This window comes from Phlebotomus papatasi, chromosome 2 (assembly GCF_024763615.1).
Source record: "Phlebotomus papatasi isolate M1 chromosome 2, Ppap_2.1, whole genome shotgun sequence".
NCBI lineage: Eukaryota > Metazoa > Arthropoda > Insecta > Diptera > Psychodidae > Phlebotomus > Phlebotomus papatasi.
In genome coordinates, this window is record NC_077223.1 from 86,721,618 (window position 1) to 86,737,934 (window position 16,317).

A 16,317-nucleotide genomic window follows, 5' to 3' on the forward strand; every position below is an offset into this window, starting at 1 on the left:
AAATCAGTTATGAACCGATAAGTAATTTTTGCCGGAAAATCAATTCTATTACTCCTAAGCTACTAAAGGAAATGTTTTTGGTGACTTATAAAACAGTTTAAATTGGCTGTAAACCATTAAACGGTAACATGGACGTAGTTTCGATATTATTAATCGTATCGGGATATTCATATTACAATGTAATCATCGTTATTCATAATTGTTGCGTAATTTCTGCGTAGAGGCAGTGTATTTTTATTACGATTTATCATATGTGAAAATGTCTTTTCCTGAAATTCAGTTGTGTTGCACCGGGCGGGATTCGAACTCACGTGAGAATCGAGTAAGAAATCTCATCATATTCAACACTTTCTGATAATTTTTTTACTAATTGAATGAAACCAATGAAACTGAATCTGTTAAGTCCAATGTAAACCTTATCTCCCTGAAACCCTCAAAATCCTTATAATAAAATAATTTCTCCATGATTTCACCAAATTTACATGAAATTAGTTGCGATAAAATGAAATTTAATTTGTTATTTAAAATGCAAACATTTTTTTTCAATCAACAAACCGCAAAATGTCGAGCATCTATGAGAACATTCCTCATGAAAATGTGTCTTTTTTCCAAAAAAAATTATATTATTTTTAATGCCAAATAAAATGCAAATGATGTAAAATTAAAAATAAACTCACCTGACGATGCATAATCGCCAGGATGTACCCAACTTCCTGCATTTGTTTAATTTGATGCGAATTTGATTAGAGAGGGAGAAAAAAGAAAAAAAACGCACATAAAATACATTAAATCGTTCACATGATTATGATGAATGGCAATCTATCTTGGAGCAAAAATTGTCAATCAAAAAAATTGTAAACCAATAAAAGAGAAACTTTTTATGCAAAACACACAAAAGCTAGTTTTTCTTTCATTTCTTTCATCAAGGTTAAAAAGCCAAAACTTACCTGTAACTTCATTCTCTTCACTTTCTTCATTGTCTTGGAAGGAGAGCTCTTGGTAGAGAGTATTGCCCGATCGTTGTTCCTTCTTTGTCATTGAACGACCCATTGATGAAGAAGGTGCCGGATGGACAGGACTCGGTTCACTTTGAGGTGATGTTGCTTGATTCATCTGCTGCAGCGAATCTGTTTCAGCTGCCTTTTCCAATGTCTGAATATTATCCAGTTCATTTTGGAAGGACAATGGACCAGAATCTGATCCTGAACTTCCATTTGGACTGCAAATTGTTTCTGTATCGAGCATCGTTGAGTTCTCCAAGGAGGCGAAACCATAAGAAACTGGCCCAGAAGATCTAGACCCAGTAAACAAAATACTTTATTTTCACAATTTAAAAGCTATAAAAAATTTCTGCTTTAAGATAGTAAATTTATCAAAAAATTCCTATTGCACTTTAGCATTATCAATTTTCGGATGAAATAGAATATTTTTTGATGCTTATTATAATTGTCAGGAAAGTAAAACTCTTTGAATAAGTCTCGGAATATGAGAGGAGTATGAATTAAGTCCCCTTAGCCAAATTATTAAAGTTATAATTTAGTTAAGAAAGTTTTTTTTGTAGAATTTGAGGTTATGTACGATATAACCTCAAAGAAACTTTCTCACAATGTAAAATGCGATTAATTTCAATAATATCAAAATTTACAATATGTTTATCTTACAATATTAAAATATCAATAATACGCTCCAAAATTAATCAATAAAAAAAACAAGAATATTTGAAGTTTTTGAGGTTACATATTCATTTAAATTTAAAAGAAGATCACTTAGTAATTTTGTTATTATTTATAATAACTGGGTTTCTTTCAAAATCCCAAAAGCCAAAATCCCCGAGATCTCGGTGTAGAAATCTCAAAACTAAGATCCTGTAACCCAAAATATCAAAAGCCAAAATTCCTAACAGCCGAAATATCGTAAGGCAAAATCCCGACAGCTAAAATCCCGAATAGCCAAAATCTCGAAAGCCAAATTCCCAAAAATCGAAAATTTCGCAAAGCCAAAATCTCTAAAAGCCAAAATCTCGAAAAGGCAAAATCTAGAGAGCTAAAATTCAGAAAGCTAAAAGCCAGAAAACTAAAATCCTGTAAAGCCAAAATCCCGAAAGCCAAATTCCAAAAAATCGAAAATTTCGCAAAGCCAAAATCCCGAAAAGCCCAAATCCCGAAAGCGAACATTCCGAAAGCTAAAAATTCGAAAAACCAAAATTTCGAAAGCCAAATTCCCGAAAATCCAAAATCCAGAAAAGCCAAAATTTCGGAAAGCCAATATCCCGAAAAGCCGAAATCCCGAAAGTAAAAATCCCGAAAGCGAAAGTCCCAAAAATCCAAAATCCAGAAAAGCCAAAATTTCTGAAAGCCCAAATCCCGAAAGCTAAAAACCCGAAAAGTCAAAATTTCGAAATTCAAATTCCCGAAAATCCAAAATCCAGAAAAGCCAAAATTTCGGAAAGCCAAATCCCGAAAAGCCCAAATCCCAAAAGCGGAAATCCCGAAAACTAAAATCCCGGGAGCTAAAAATCCGAAAAACCAAAGTCCCGAAAACCCGAAATCTCGAAAAGCAAAAATCTCAAAAAGCTAAAATCCCGAAAATCCAAAATCAAGGAAAGCCCAAATCCCGAAAGCAAAGTTCCGAAAGCTAAAATCCCGAGAGCTAAAAATCCGAAAAGCCAAAGTCCCGAAAACCCGAAATCTCACAAAGAAAAATCTCGAAAAGTCAAAACCCCGAAAGCCAAAATACCGAAAGCTAAAATCCTGAAAACTAAAAATCCGAAAATCCAAAGTCCCGAAACCCCAAAATCCCGAAAAGCAAGAATCTCAAAAGGTTAAAATCCCGAAAATCCAAAACCTAGAAAAGCTAAAATCTCAGAAAGCCAAAGTCTCGAAAACCCGAAATCCCAAAAACCCAAAGTCCATAAAAACCCGATATCCTAAAAAGCCTAAATCTAAAAAATGCCGAATTCCCGTAAAGCTACGTTTTTCATTTACAAAAATCCAATTTCACAAAACATAACCTCAAATATTCTGATCCTGGTTGGTTAAAGAAGTTATAATGATCTCAATGCTAAAAAAATCAAAAATGATTTTTTTTTGATAATTCGTTTTTTTTTAGGAACAAATAAAGCAATTTGGTTTACTTTTTTTTAGGGATTTCTAAAGTCTCTTCGGAAAGATAAACCGCATAACCTCAAAAATGTATAGAGAGTTCACAATTTTCAAATTTCTAAGAGGAATTGAAATAAAAATCACAAAGAAGCGCTCAAGTTTCTATTTAAATTGTCAAAAGAAAATTTTAAAACAATCAGAATCTTCATTTTTTTTTTAAAAATATTGTATAGTTTTTGAGGTTAGAAAACAAATCACTTTTAATCTGCAATTTGTAATAGTCAAAAGTGGGTTAAATAATTCAAAAGTTACAGAATCTCTTTTTTCTGTGTGTTTAAAATTAACCCAAATGATCAAATTTTCCTTAAAAAGGGTTAATTAAAAAATGTTTTCCACATGAAATGTAATCGCAATCCAGAATTTTTAAGGTTAGAATCGACATGACTTAAAGTTTGCCTAAATTATTGACTAGATCATTATTTAGACGTGGTTAAATTCCTGTTTAAAAATGCCTTTAAAAGCAGGTTACAACATTTTACTTAAAATATGTCTAGATTTTATAAGCTCAGACCTAACATAGGGTAAAGTGGTACAAGTTGGACAGTAGTGGTGCAAGTTGGACAATGGTACAATTTGGACAGGGCTTTTTGTCTTGATAAATTTAGTGGTTCATTTTTATTTGTATATTTTTAATGCTTTAGTTTTATAATTTGGTTCCTTGTGCTTAAAAGAAATTTTGTACTGTATTTATCAAGAAAAAAGCCATGTCTAACTTGTACCAGCGAATTGTCTAACTTGTAACACTAATTCCAAATTATATAACTTTACCCTAACCTAACCTATTTTTCTTTTTAAATTAATTAGCTAAATATTTTTTTTAATCAATTGTCTAAATATTTTTTGTCTTGGTTTTTTTACTGTTCAAAAATTCTTTGAAAAAACACATTAGAAGCTTCTACCGCATAAAATATAATCTTAAATTTTTGAGGTTAGCCACAACATAACCTATTTTTTTTTCATTTTAATTGTCTAATTTCTAAAATAATTTTTACCTTGGTCGAAGTCTTTTTAAAAAAAATCCTTTAACAAGGCAGATTAGAAGCTTATTGCCTCACAAAAATATGAGGATTTTTTGAGGTTATGTCCAATATAACCTAAAATTTTATCTCATTAATGTTCCTTGAATGCTTTTAAATCTTCAAATTTACGCATTTCTAGTTAGCCCACGTAAAAAAATCCCAGATTACCATAAGCTAAAACAAGTTTATCATTGATTTTTTTTTGCTTTGTATGCCTTGCTAATGAACTAGATGAGCGACATGCTGTCTCCCATTTTGATATCATTTGGACAAGAGCAACAAGGTTGTTTTATTTTTCACACTTCATTCAAGCGCTAAACACAAATAAAACGAGTATTTTTCAAGATCTTACAATAATTTTTCTGAGCTATTTGTAAATTTTTGTCGCAATCACAAGAAACAACATAAAAAGTAAATATTATTTCCTCTGTACGCGTTTTTTTTCTTGCCTCGACATTCAAGTAAATTATCGTTTTTTTTTCTTTAATTGCACTTTGCCATTTGAAAATGTTTTAATTATTATTTTGACGAATAAAAGTGACGAAAATAATTAATTATTATTACTTACCTACTCATGGGATGAAGTCTTGCTCTATTGACATCGAGTCTATCAGAAGTGGAGCTCATTTGGGAATGAGTGGAGCCCATGAGGAGCTTCGTGCGCTCCATGTAGTCCACGTGAGTTTTGAACAATTCCGTGTAGCGTTCATGGAGTTTGCTGTATTCACGTTTCAGCTCAGACTCACGTTCCTCCAGCCTCGAAGCATGCTCCAGACTATTCTTATGCTTCAGCTCTAGCATCCTCACAATGCTCTCCAGAGACTCAAGACGCGATGCTAGATCTTTATTCTCTGCTTCAGCAAGATCTTCAGTCTCCAGAAGCTTCTGTTCTGCCTGCTTTCGAGCACTCTTTTCACGCTCATATTGCGTCACCAGTTGCTCATTGTCCTCCCGCAGGAGTTCAAGCTCAACATCTTGTTCTTGATTCGACTGATATGCCGCATCCAGACACTCAAGAACATTCACCAGAAGTGGCATCAGCGTCTTAACCACATCTTCATCGTAGCGCTGAATCATGCGCTCGAACTCCTGGTAAATGCTCCCAGCGAGCGACTGAACCTACACGATGGACAAAAAGGCATTTCAGACAATCCATCGTGTCGATTCCCAACCCAAAATCTTTATCTCTTATGCGAATCACGGCCACTGATAAGAATTTTGCTCTACTGACATTTCGGAAATGAATTAATCACAATGTTATTCAAGGTATTTGACTAAATCATCAGGCTTAAAAACTTATCTTATCTTAATAAATAAGTCAAAATTCCTGATTGAATTCATTAAATAATTTTTGAGTGATTATTTTTCGTTGAATTTCTAACTAAAGGGATATTTGAAACCTTAAAAATTCTTATACAAAAAAAACATGAGTAATTGACAACCCTTCTTCGTAAGATGATATCCCTCCCTTTTATTCATCAACGGGGTATTTTCTTAGAACTGTTTTGCAATATTTATGGAGAAAGAAACCGACAGAGTAGAAGTTAACACAAGCATTCTCCAGCTTTCGAAAAAAATAAAAGTTGTTCTCTTTAAAGGGATATACACACTAAAAAATTTATGTCCATATTTGACAATATTGAAAAACAAATTTGACAGTTTTCTATATTAAATTTTTTCATTTAACGGTTAAAATTTAATAATTTAATTTATTTAAAAGTGTTCTTTAATTTATTTTCACTTCCCACAATTATCATAAAGTAAAAGAAAAGATTTGGAAAACTAGTAACATAGGTGGTCCGTATTGAGGAACATTGTCAGGACCGAAATAAGCCCGCAAACCCCCTCCAGTGACGCAAAAAATTGCATACGTGCAGGAGATACTTTCAGACAAATTTACAGAAACATCGTGATGTATGCAGAACATTTTTATTGGTAATCTTTTAACCTATATTCGAAATCCACTATTGCACTTCATTGTCACTCAATCGATATCAATTCAAATACCAACAGGGGGTTTAACCGTTGGGGAGGTTGGGGATATGCTAGTGCGAACAATTTTTGGATATGTTATAGAAATTACCTAGTAGAGCATTTCATCCTTATACAAAAATACCATTGAATTATTCCTAATAACGGTTTTTCAAGGTCAAAGTTTAAAAGGCTCTAGAGTAGAGAGTTTGTTTCTCGACCAAATGGTATTATATCTGGTCTAGTTGGAAAAGTCTTGAAATTTCCGATAACACTGCATCAGTTCTAATTGGTTTTGAACCGTGAATGAACAAATTATGAATCGTTAACTAATGTTTATCCGAAAAGCAATTCTATTACTCTAAAAACTATGTTGTGGGATCTCTTGAGTGATTTATGCGATTTATGTAACGATTTAAATCGATTGAGAAACGATAAACGGTAAATGATGGGTAAGTACTTTTGAAGGTCTTTTTAATTCATTTTCTACAGTAAATGTTTATTTTAGGTAAGTCAATTGAATATTCAAAAGGGTTGACAAAGGGACGTGAATTTTGACTTCTTGAAATTTTCCTGATCTAAAAGGTGTGCTCAAGTCAAAAAGAACCAATGTCATAAAGATCCAGACGGACATTTCGTTCTTATACGAAAATACTGTTGAGCATTTTCTAAAAACTGTTTTTCAAGGTCAAAGGTTTAAAGGGCTCCATAGAGAACGTACTTCTCAAATCATAAAACTATTTAGTGAGATTTTAAATCGGTTAAAAATTTTAAATTAAAATTTAAATCGGTTAAAGCTGGCAACAACGGTAAATGATGCGATAAACCATCTATGTAAGTCATGAGTTCCAGCCCTTCGTAAAGCCTGGGACGCTTCCCCACTACTTTTTTTAGTATCATCTATATTTGTGGAGCTCAGAGGCAAAATGACACATATCCTATGGTTAAAGCATAGGATATGTGTCATTTTGCCTCTGAGCTCCACATTTCATTTCTTTTTGTTTTGTTTTTTTAGAGATAAAGCTAAGCCCATTTTGTAGGTATTGATATATGATTTAAAAATTACGAAAACCCGAGCCAAAAAGAACTTCCAGTCATTGAGAAATTAGCAATATCCTTCTGAAAATTCACAATAAGTATGATATTTTATTTCTTGAAAACGACTTAACCGATCTTAATGAATTTTTTGCTCAAAGTCGACGTATGACTTCAGCTTTAAATAAATATTTTCAAATTCTACCTCTGACTGCCGTCTGGTAGCTCCTTATACAAACTTATTGTGTTTTAAAGACATCGAACAAGTGCAATAAAATGAAAACTTTTCGTATGATGGGAAACCATTGGAAGTCTAGTGTCTTTTGAACATACCAAAAAACCTATAACACCATCACGTCAAGTTTCTGAGATATCTTAAAGTGAGGATTCTTAAGAAATGGGTAGAATTATTTTATGAAAAATGCCTTTTTTCTCAATAAAGGCCTCTACACATAAGGAATAGTTTTTTATCAAAAATTGAATTTGTGAAAGAATAACGTTTCCATCTACAAAATTTCATGCAATTTGAAAACTGCAATTTTCGTCAAAAAATGCTTCCAATGTGTAGAGAACGTAGAGACCATAACTGTGTATCGTAAGCTGTTGGTGATAAAGAACGATTTCTAAAGGAGAACTTTAAGAACATTTTGAGAAAAAAACAGGGGTGCGATTAACTTTTTTCCGTCATAACTTGAACACTTTTTGGGTGTAAAAATATATCAACATTTTTTAATGTTAATTTTACACCTTTTTAAGGGTAAAATTAACATGAAAAAGGGTAACTTTAACCCCTAATACATCTAAAAATCATAATATTTACACCAATTTCGGATCAATACTGCAGGGTAAAATAAACATTTTCGGAATGTTATTTTAACTTTTTCGGATTTCTCTCAGTGTAGACACAAAAACTTACGAGTTAAGCCGAGAGACGACTTAATGTAATTATATTCAAAATAATGATTTGACAAAATTCCCATCAGTTTCCCCTTAACTAAGCCGTTACTCGGCTTAAACCGAAAGTCGATTAATCAAAAACTGATGGTTATGTAGTCCGATCATTATTTTGATTATAATTACGTTAATACATCTCTCGGCATAAGTCGTATGTGTGTCTAGGGCATAAGACAAATGGTTTTTGTAAAAAAAAAATGAGTTTAATAAAACTCAATCCATTTCTTAAGGTTTCATGTTCTATGCTCTTCCTAAATATTTTTGGGATCCCGAAACAAAAGTTTTGACCTTTACCAATGCCTATTCGATGGTATAAGGTCTCATTCGTGGTAAAAGGTGAGACCGTTTTACCCACTGTCTTTATGCCCTAGACACACTTACGACTTAAGCCGAGAGACGACTAAGCTCGCTCATAGCCAAGTCAGTTCCTGACACACTACAAACGAGGCTTAACATTCACTGCGACTCACAGTGCATTTTAGTAGAAATATTTGCATAAAAAACCCACGAAAGTTATTTTTTGTGGATACCAGTGAATGCTAAGCCTCATTTGTAGTGTGTTAGGAACTGACTTGGCTATGAACTAGCTTAGTCGTTTCTAGACTTTAGTCGTAAGTATGTCTAGGGCATAAGTCGATAGATAAACCTTAGAGGAATATGTCAAAAAAATCAGAAATCAATTCACATTTATTTCCGAAGAAACAGAGATGAAAGCGAAGGAGCGTAGAGCAGATTTGTATGTATGTACTCCTGAGAACATCCAAAATTTTGAAGCACGTTTTCCCAACTTCTCATTTTCACAATTTCATCGAATTCTCGGGAAATACAGAAAATAATAATTGGCCGAATGAAATGAACAAGGCTTATTCTGTTCTGAATTAAATTCTCTTCTATTTGAACCTAAAAAAAATCAAGGGGTAATACATTTCGGGCAACTCGGGCCAATGTGGCCAACGAACCCACGGGGAACCCGGGGAACTCATATATTCTGCAGGGAACTCTAGGAGAACCGGGAGAGCCTTTACTTGGAGACCGGGGAATCCATACATTTTTCAGAGATACTCATAGGGAATCCGGGAAACTCATACATTTCCAGGGGACTCATAGAGAACACATATATTTTTCTGGGAAACCGGGGTACTCACGGGAAACCCGTGGAACTCACAATGAGCTCGGAGAATTCACCGGTTATCCATATATTTTTTCGGAGAACCAGGAACTGGAGCTACTCTAATTGCTTATGAATAACGCTTTGAAAAAAATCGTTTAATTTAAAAAAATATTTTTAAAGCAGTCAACATTTTTTTTATACCAAAAATAGGTGTGATTAGAAGGAATCACACCTAAAATCTTTTTTTTTTAAGCCAAAAAATTTAAAATTTCAAGATTAGTCGCTTTCTTCTCTTAAAAAAAATAAGGGCTGGAATGATAACTTTTCGACACTATCGAATCGATAGTATCGATAAATCTATATTTGTTAGATTAAGTGAATGTGAACTTTTTACGCATTATTGAGCCATTCATTGAGATATTCTTAAAAGAATCTGACTGTTGATAAACTCTATATTATTTACAGAAAGTTCTGCTATCGTTTAAATTTTTCAGAATCCATATTCGATAGTACGGAAAATAAGTTATCATGTCACCCCAGATCATTCTTGCCTTCTTAATCCAGGTCCCCCCCTCAAATCCTTTACATTTACAGTCGGAGAAATTTCATCAAAAATTGCTTTTTTGAACAAAATCGGCTGCACGTTAAAGTCAAACTTCTGTCAAAAATTTAATATTTTGACAAAAATTGCTTTTTTTTAAAGAAAATTGGATTTACAGCACTGTCTGCAGGCGGAAACGTTAAATTTCTAACAAAAAAAAAAATGACAAACATTGCTCCCATGTGTAGAGGCCTCTAAGCCAAATAAAAATTCAACCAAAAATTTCGCTCAAAAATTGCTGTCTGGCAAAGTTTTGGGCGGTGTGGAAGGTGCCTGATTGGAAGTTGTTGAACAACAATTTGAATACAGAAACAACAACTTGTACCGAAGTTGTTGAGTCTGCCTGAGCGTGACGGATGAAAAGTGAAACGAACAAGAGGAAGCAAGTCCCCAAATTCCAGCACCAGCCATGTCTCCCCAAATGGGGCTCTGTCTTTGCGCTGGGTGGGGATTTGACTCAAATGCCACTCGGCAGGCCGTGATTTGCATCAGCTGGACAAACAAAAGCTGGCACTCTTACCTTCTCTGACATCACCATTGTGTTATCTTCGTGGGTTCCGTACACTGTTTCTGCTCCTGTCTGATTGAGGCTGCTGTGTCCTTCATGATCCATCGCTCCTCCGTCTGCACAATCTGCTTGCCCACCAGTCACGAGAAAGAGAGTTTATCAGGAATAAAAGGCGGAAAAGCACGCAATTTTCTTTTTAGTCTCGGATGGCGTTAAGCTAATTTATTTATTTTTTTTTTTTGTGTTATTTTGCACAAGAGCAGGGTTAAGCATCCAAAATTTATCGTATTACGCACATTTTGACCACATCTATCTGCACTTTCTGTGCCCTAATTCGTTGCTTTTGAGGGGACTAGAATGGGGATTTTCCGGAGAGGATTTGCACACAATTTCTTTGCACTTTTTCACTTTTAACAAACTATATACATATAAATGGGGAGTCTCCGTGCGATTGTCAGTCTGATTTCTGCACAATGGTCACTTTGGGGAAGTCGCACAGAATATCCATCGTAACTGGGGTGTTCTGGGAGGGCAGGATATCACATATCACGATAAAATGGTATCAGGAAAGGAGAGAAAATAAATTAAATTAATCCAATAAGAGTCAGCCAGACAGAATGCTGCGATATATCCCCCTTTTTTTCATTTGCACTTTTCACACACTTCCCACATGCGCACCCCCTCAATTTCTGTGTTACACTGAAGTAGACACCTTCGTCTTCCCTTTTTGCACAAAAACCATCCACTTTTTGATCTGCAATTGGTTGATTTTTGCAAATAAATATGAGAACTTTTTTCCTACTTGATTTTTTTTCACTGAGGATGACACAGAATTGGTCACATCGTCAGCTGTTCTAACTGCAGGTGGCGCTATTTGCAATACAGCACAACCGAGCAAAGGCTGCGTATACCAAAACAAGAAATGTCAGCAAAAAATGCAGGAAATAAAAATAAATCCTTTTTTATTGAAAATATAAACAATTCCAACTAAACAAGCTGGCTGATTTTCCTCGGAAAACAATCCATACATATCAAGTTACCATAGAACTCCTAAATCTTTAACAAATGTTCGAAATGTAAAATTCCAGGACTTCCAAGACAAAAAATTATCCTATTCAAATCTTTTAGAACAAATTTATTATAATAAACTTAAATCACCATCTGGAGAATGCAGTTCAGCAGGAAACAAGTGAGTAATTGTACAAAACAATTTCCTTCATTCATTTGATGCCATGTGGCCCATGATGTTCCCAGTGAATTTCTCTATTTTCCTCAAATCCGGCATAACTTCCGTTTTGTACTGAACACACTGCAATAGTACAACAATTTCCAAAAAGATAAAATCAGTAAATATTACTAAATCCTCTGTATATTGAGGAAAATCTACCTTTATGTCGTCGGTCAATTTTAGCAGCAATTGTCCCTTGTGATGGATGTATTTCATAGAAAATCGACTTCGGAGGGGATTCCTCATGTACATATTCTCAGCAGCTATCTCAAAATCATCCCAATTTTTCACATAAACCATTTTATTAGCAAAAAACTAGAAACTACGTGGATAAATTTAGAAGAAAACACTGCGTATATTTTGACAGTTCTCAGGGAGAGAGTGAAAGTATGCGGCGAAAATGGTCTCCCCGCGCGGCGATTTCACCTGGCGGCGAAAGTTTTGAATTTGAAATGTTAACGGAAAATTTAATTGAAAAATTCTCAAGGGGCAAATCATTGCAGAAAAACGAAACATTCGATCAAGAAGTTTTTAGAAACGAGAGACCAAATTCTCGAACGTAAGCAGTCACAACTAGTTACTGATTACTGCCTATTTCGTTTGTCGATTGCCTGATTAATTGGAAATTTAGCGATGGGCAAAACCAATTATCTCGTACAACAATCCATTTTGTTTAATCCGAGACACTTTCCCTTCTCTTAACTCTCTCGTCTCCTTTGGGACACTGGGTACCCATGGAAACAACAATTGTTTTAGACTATTTAGAATCGATAAAATTCCGATTCTTCTGGATGATTACAAACTATAAGAATTCCAAATCTAGGATATTTAGGGGAAATGCTTCTAATTTTGTCCAGTTTCTTATTTTGGACACTTTGAGGATAACATTGGACACTAAAAATAAATTGATTAAAATGATGGATTTTTATTCCAATATTTGATGAATAATGAATTCTATCTAAATATTTGTTCTTTTTGGAAGATTTTAACACTAAATACGTTAAAATTTGAATATGATTTGAGTTGAAATTGCTTTGTTGAAAATTCAGTGTGAGCAATTGCTTACGAGAAATATGACAGAACTTCGTGGCTTACTTCAGTCTTATTTAGTTTTGGTGAAGTACTAACAAAGTTTGTTCGCTGTTTTTGAGTGATATTATTGAATATTCATTGAATATTGTGTTGATTCACGTTAATGATGATTTGTACATTTGACCTGAAGTGAGATTTGCCTTGTGAATTATATTTTTCGTGTGAAAAATGGGAAATTTTTTAAGACATTCACCAGTGAGGTGATGATTCTTATTTTGGACAGGTGTTTTTCTCACGAAATTTCGTGAAGTTTTAGCTTTTGTGATGGCTAGGTTGGACAAATGCCTGGAGAAATGAAGGAGCATCATCTCTACGAAAGAGATGCAGTGAGAAATGTCTTGAAAGGCTCCCGGAAAGGTCAGGGAATGAGCGAATCCGCACGTACTTGGAGTACCGAAGTCAACTCACTTTAATGAATGATATGGAAAGTTTCTGGGCTTCTTGTGACATTCCACGTTTCCCTTACATGACCAGGAGGAGGACTTGGTAAGATTGGTTCATAAAATGAAGAACAATGGGCATCTTGTTGAGGCGGATTATCTGTCCAAATTTACAGACAAGTTGTAAAAATTAATAACCAAGTTGTCCAAAATAAGAGTCAAATTCACCTCTACATATCGATTCATTTTTAAACGTATTAAAACTAATTTTAGTAAAAATGAGATGATAAATAGCTTGCCAAGTTTCTAAACAATCCTTCTGAAAAGAGAGTAACAAGAAAAGTCAATTAGTATTGAAAATATGGCACTTCAAACTTAGGATATCGATGCTTATATGCAGACTGTCCAAAATTATAAGCACTTCCCCTATTGCAGGATCCCAATTAACTCCTGAGCTAAGATTTTTTTTGGTCAAAAATCGTGAATTTTCGATTTTCTGCTTACTTTCAGATATTGTGACTTTTTGATATTTCTAGACCAGAATAAGGAAAAACCTCTCGGGGTCAATAAGTATGATAACTAACAATTACAGATTGTTTAAATTCGAAAAACATTTTTTTCTTAAATTTTCAAAAAAACTTGTTCAAACTTTATGGGTAATCTCGTCCACAAAAATCTAGAGGTCAAATGTAAGGTTATCCCGCCAATGCCCGCCATTTGCTTTTTGACACCAATTTTGTAAGAAAATTCCAAGTGGAAGCGACATTTTTGCCAATATGGCCGATAATTTTGACATTTGGCAGCGCGGAAGATTGCTTTCGGGGAAGTTTTTCCTGTTTTTCCTGATTTTAATGAATTGTGATTGTGGATGAAGTGTTTTTTTTGGCTCTTGAGAAAGCTTAATGTGTCTGCAATGACATCCTGTTGAGATGTGTTTTAAAGTGTTATTGTGTGAAATATTTTGAGGAATCTGTTGGCAAGCAGGAATTTGGTGTCTTCTTGACCACTTCCTGGACAACCCACAAGATACTGGTCAATAATTCTTCTTGTTTTAGTGACCAACATTGTAAAGGAGTCATTTGACACGCAAAAATTAATCACAAAATTGATATTATTGACTTTTGGAAAATTAAAATTTGTCTCCTTTTCGTTCTTTTGGGGACGAGAGTACTCATGAGTTTTCCAATTTTCCAGAGGTGAAAAAAATTCTTTCTCTACAAAAGTATCTTATTTGACCACTAAGACTTACAATACAGTGAGTTTTGCTGAAATTCGTTCGCTGGATATGTTGTGGTCCGGAAAGAGTTAACCCTCTAACAGTGTTTTCTTTAATATGCAAAAAAAAGTAGTAAAATACTTTTATCTAGAGCAATTAATTGTCCAATAAACTCAAAAAAAAACCGTCCGTTCTTCATTATCACTTTTCGTTTGGGCGGCAGGTGAGAAAAGGTAAAGACCGCCTGGAGACGATAATTTCTGTTTAAGGCATCAAAAGACTGAAATAGTTTTTATGAAAAAATGAACAAATTAGCAAAATAAACACATTTTGAACGTTTTTTTTAATAGACGAATGTTCTATAATTATCTAAAAAATGATATTTTTTATGAAAAAAGCGTTTAGAATTTTTAAAATTAGACGTTAATGAAGCTGAAAGTGCGTCAATGAGACTGATTTTTAATGAATAGGTCATGGGTCAGGTATGAAAACGTCTCTTTCTGGCCTTTCTGGCCTTATTTCACGATCTGGGGCATTAAAGGTCGAAATTAGGGAATTTATCATCACTATTGAAGTCTGCTTTTTTAATCAATTTCGGTAAATTCGCATAAATTGAGAGTTTTACTAATTCTGGGTAGTCTTCGTGTCATTTCAATTGTTTTTCATGATTAATATGTTGCAAAACAATAACATATTTTACCAGAACAACCAAAACACCAGTCTGACCAGGTAAGCGTGGATTATACCCTCAAATGTAGTAGTAAGGTATGAAATATAGGGGTTTACTAGAAATTTTCACTTTAAGAATATAATTCATGAGAGCTACACCGAAGTCCTGCTATAAAGATTCAGTTGAATTATTTTATTTCTATTCATCAGTGGGGTTTAGTTTAACTAAAACTTACTATTAAGATGAATGATTATGAATATGATTCTTATGATCATGTTCTAGAGTGACTTTTCTAATGAGAGTCACTTTAAGTTTTGATACGAATGCTTTTCATGAAAACCGTTCGTCTGCCTTACATTTACGTGACAAAAAAGTAGCTATACAATGTTAAACGTCTATAAGAGTGAGTTTAACGTATGGCTTACAGGATGGTCCTTTTTAAGACTTATCTAGAGCATTTTTTGCATTCTGGGATGCTTTACATGAATGCATTTCTTAAGGTTTACATGTATTTATTACTATAGTTTTACAGAATTTGCTTACAAATGCTTTACATGTGTATTTATGTAAGGCATCTTTAAAAGCCATAAAAATGTATCAATAGCTTTCCTATGCCTTACAAGTACGTAGGTGACAAAAGTGTGGTTATACCGTGTTAAACCTCCATAAGCGATAGTGATTAGTGAGGCTTACATGTACTAACATGTAAAACTTATGTAAGGCATCTTTTCGCTGCTGGGATACAACTTTACAATAAAATTTTTATTTGAAAATTTGGTCCCTTTGTTTCTTTATTGGCGGTCTTGGCGGTTAACGACTAAAGGGCTATTAACTTGAAAAGTACAAGGTTCTGAAATCACACGATGAATTACATTTTCAGTCGATCGTCTTGAAATAATACTCACTTTTACATCCTTGACAAAATACACCACAAAATGCTCTTTTTCTTATGCTTTACGAGTGAGCATATCAAAATAAATAGACCATTTTATCTACCATGATACCGTTTCATGTCACCCCTTGGGAAAGGCCATTGATGCTGGGCACGGTCTCAAGTGGTCCATTTCCAAGAGTTTATCGACACATCATTTTTATGATTGTTGGAAAACATCAAATCAATCTATTTTGCTCACCGATAGGGACAAAAAATCAACATTATTAATATTATATTGAAAAGTTATTCTCTTTTATTAAAAAAAAGTATTCTTTTTAACGTGTTTTATAAATTTTGTTTTACAAAAGAGGAGTTCAATACGAGGAGTTGCTTTTTATTCAAAGAATTATGGTGATTTTGATCGTTTTGATATATTTGATTTTCAATGGCTTATTGAAGGTTATGTTCAACATAACATCACAGTTCGGAAGAAGATT

The 16,317-nt window shown here is 33.9% G+C and overlaps 2 protein-coding genes across 7 annotated transcripts in view; both read right to left on the bottom strand.

The window, feature by feature from the left end:
• Positions 1-11,213, bottom strand: part of LOC129804862 (JNK-interacting protein 3) — a 30,001-nt gene extending 18,788 nt beyond the window's left edge. For 3 of the 6 annotated variants that reach the window (XR_008752027.1, XM_055852526.1, XM_055852525.1), the window contains exons 1-5: positions 10,657-11,213; positions 10,373-10,485; positions 4,749-5,299; positions 948-1,294; positions 678-713 (exon numbers count right to left, since the gene is read on the bottom strand). Coding sequence is in view for 4 of the 6 variants with exons in the window: in XM_055852526.1 (XP_055708501.1) it covers positions 678-713; positions 948-1,294; positions 4,749-5,299; positions 10,373-10,485; positions 10,657-10,669 (1,060 nt within the window). In the remaining 2 variants the exon portion in view is untranslated. Of the gene's footprint in view, positions 1-677; positions 714-947; positions 1,295-4,748; positions 5,300-10,372 lie in introns of all 6 variants that reach the window. The other 3 variants (XM_055852529.1, XM_055852528.1, XR_008752028.1) reach the window with 2 other exon arrangements.
• Positions 11,214-11,480: 267 nt separating this feature from the next.
• Positions 11,481-11,957, bottom strand: LOC129804875 (signal recognition particle 9 kDa protein). The gene is made up of 2 exons (XM_055852544.1): positions 11,748-11,957; positions 11,481-11,669 (listed from the first exon to the last, which is right to left on the bottom strand). Exons 1-2 carry the CDS (start codon positions 11,886-11,888, stop codon positions 11,577-11,579), a joined length of 234 nt encoding a protein of 77 aa, XP_055708519.1. The 5' UTR covers positions 11,889-11,957; the 3' UTR covers positions 11,481-11,576.
• Between the last annotated feature and the right edge of the window lie 4,360 nt (positions 11,958-16,317).

Coding starts and splice junctions, on each gene's coding strand:
- LOC129804875 (XM_055852544.1), bottom strand. CDS start 11,888: ATGGTTTATGTGAAAAATTGGGATGATTTTGAGATAGCTGCTGAGAAT. Junction 11,670..11,747: donor AATTGACCGACGACATAAAG/GTAGATTTTCCT, acceptor GTACTATTGCAG/TGTGTTCAGTACAAAACGGA.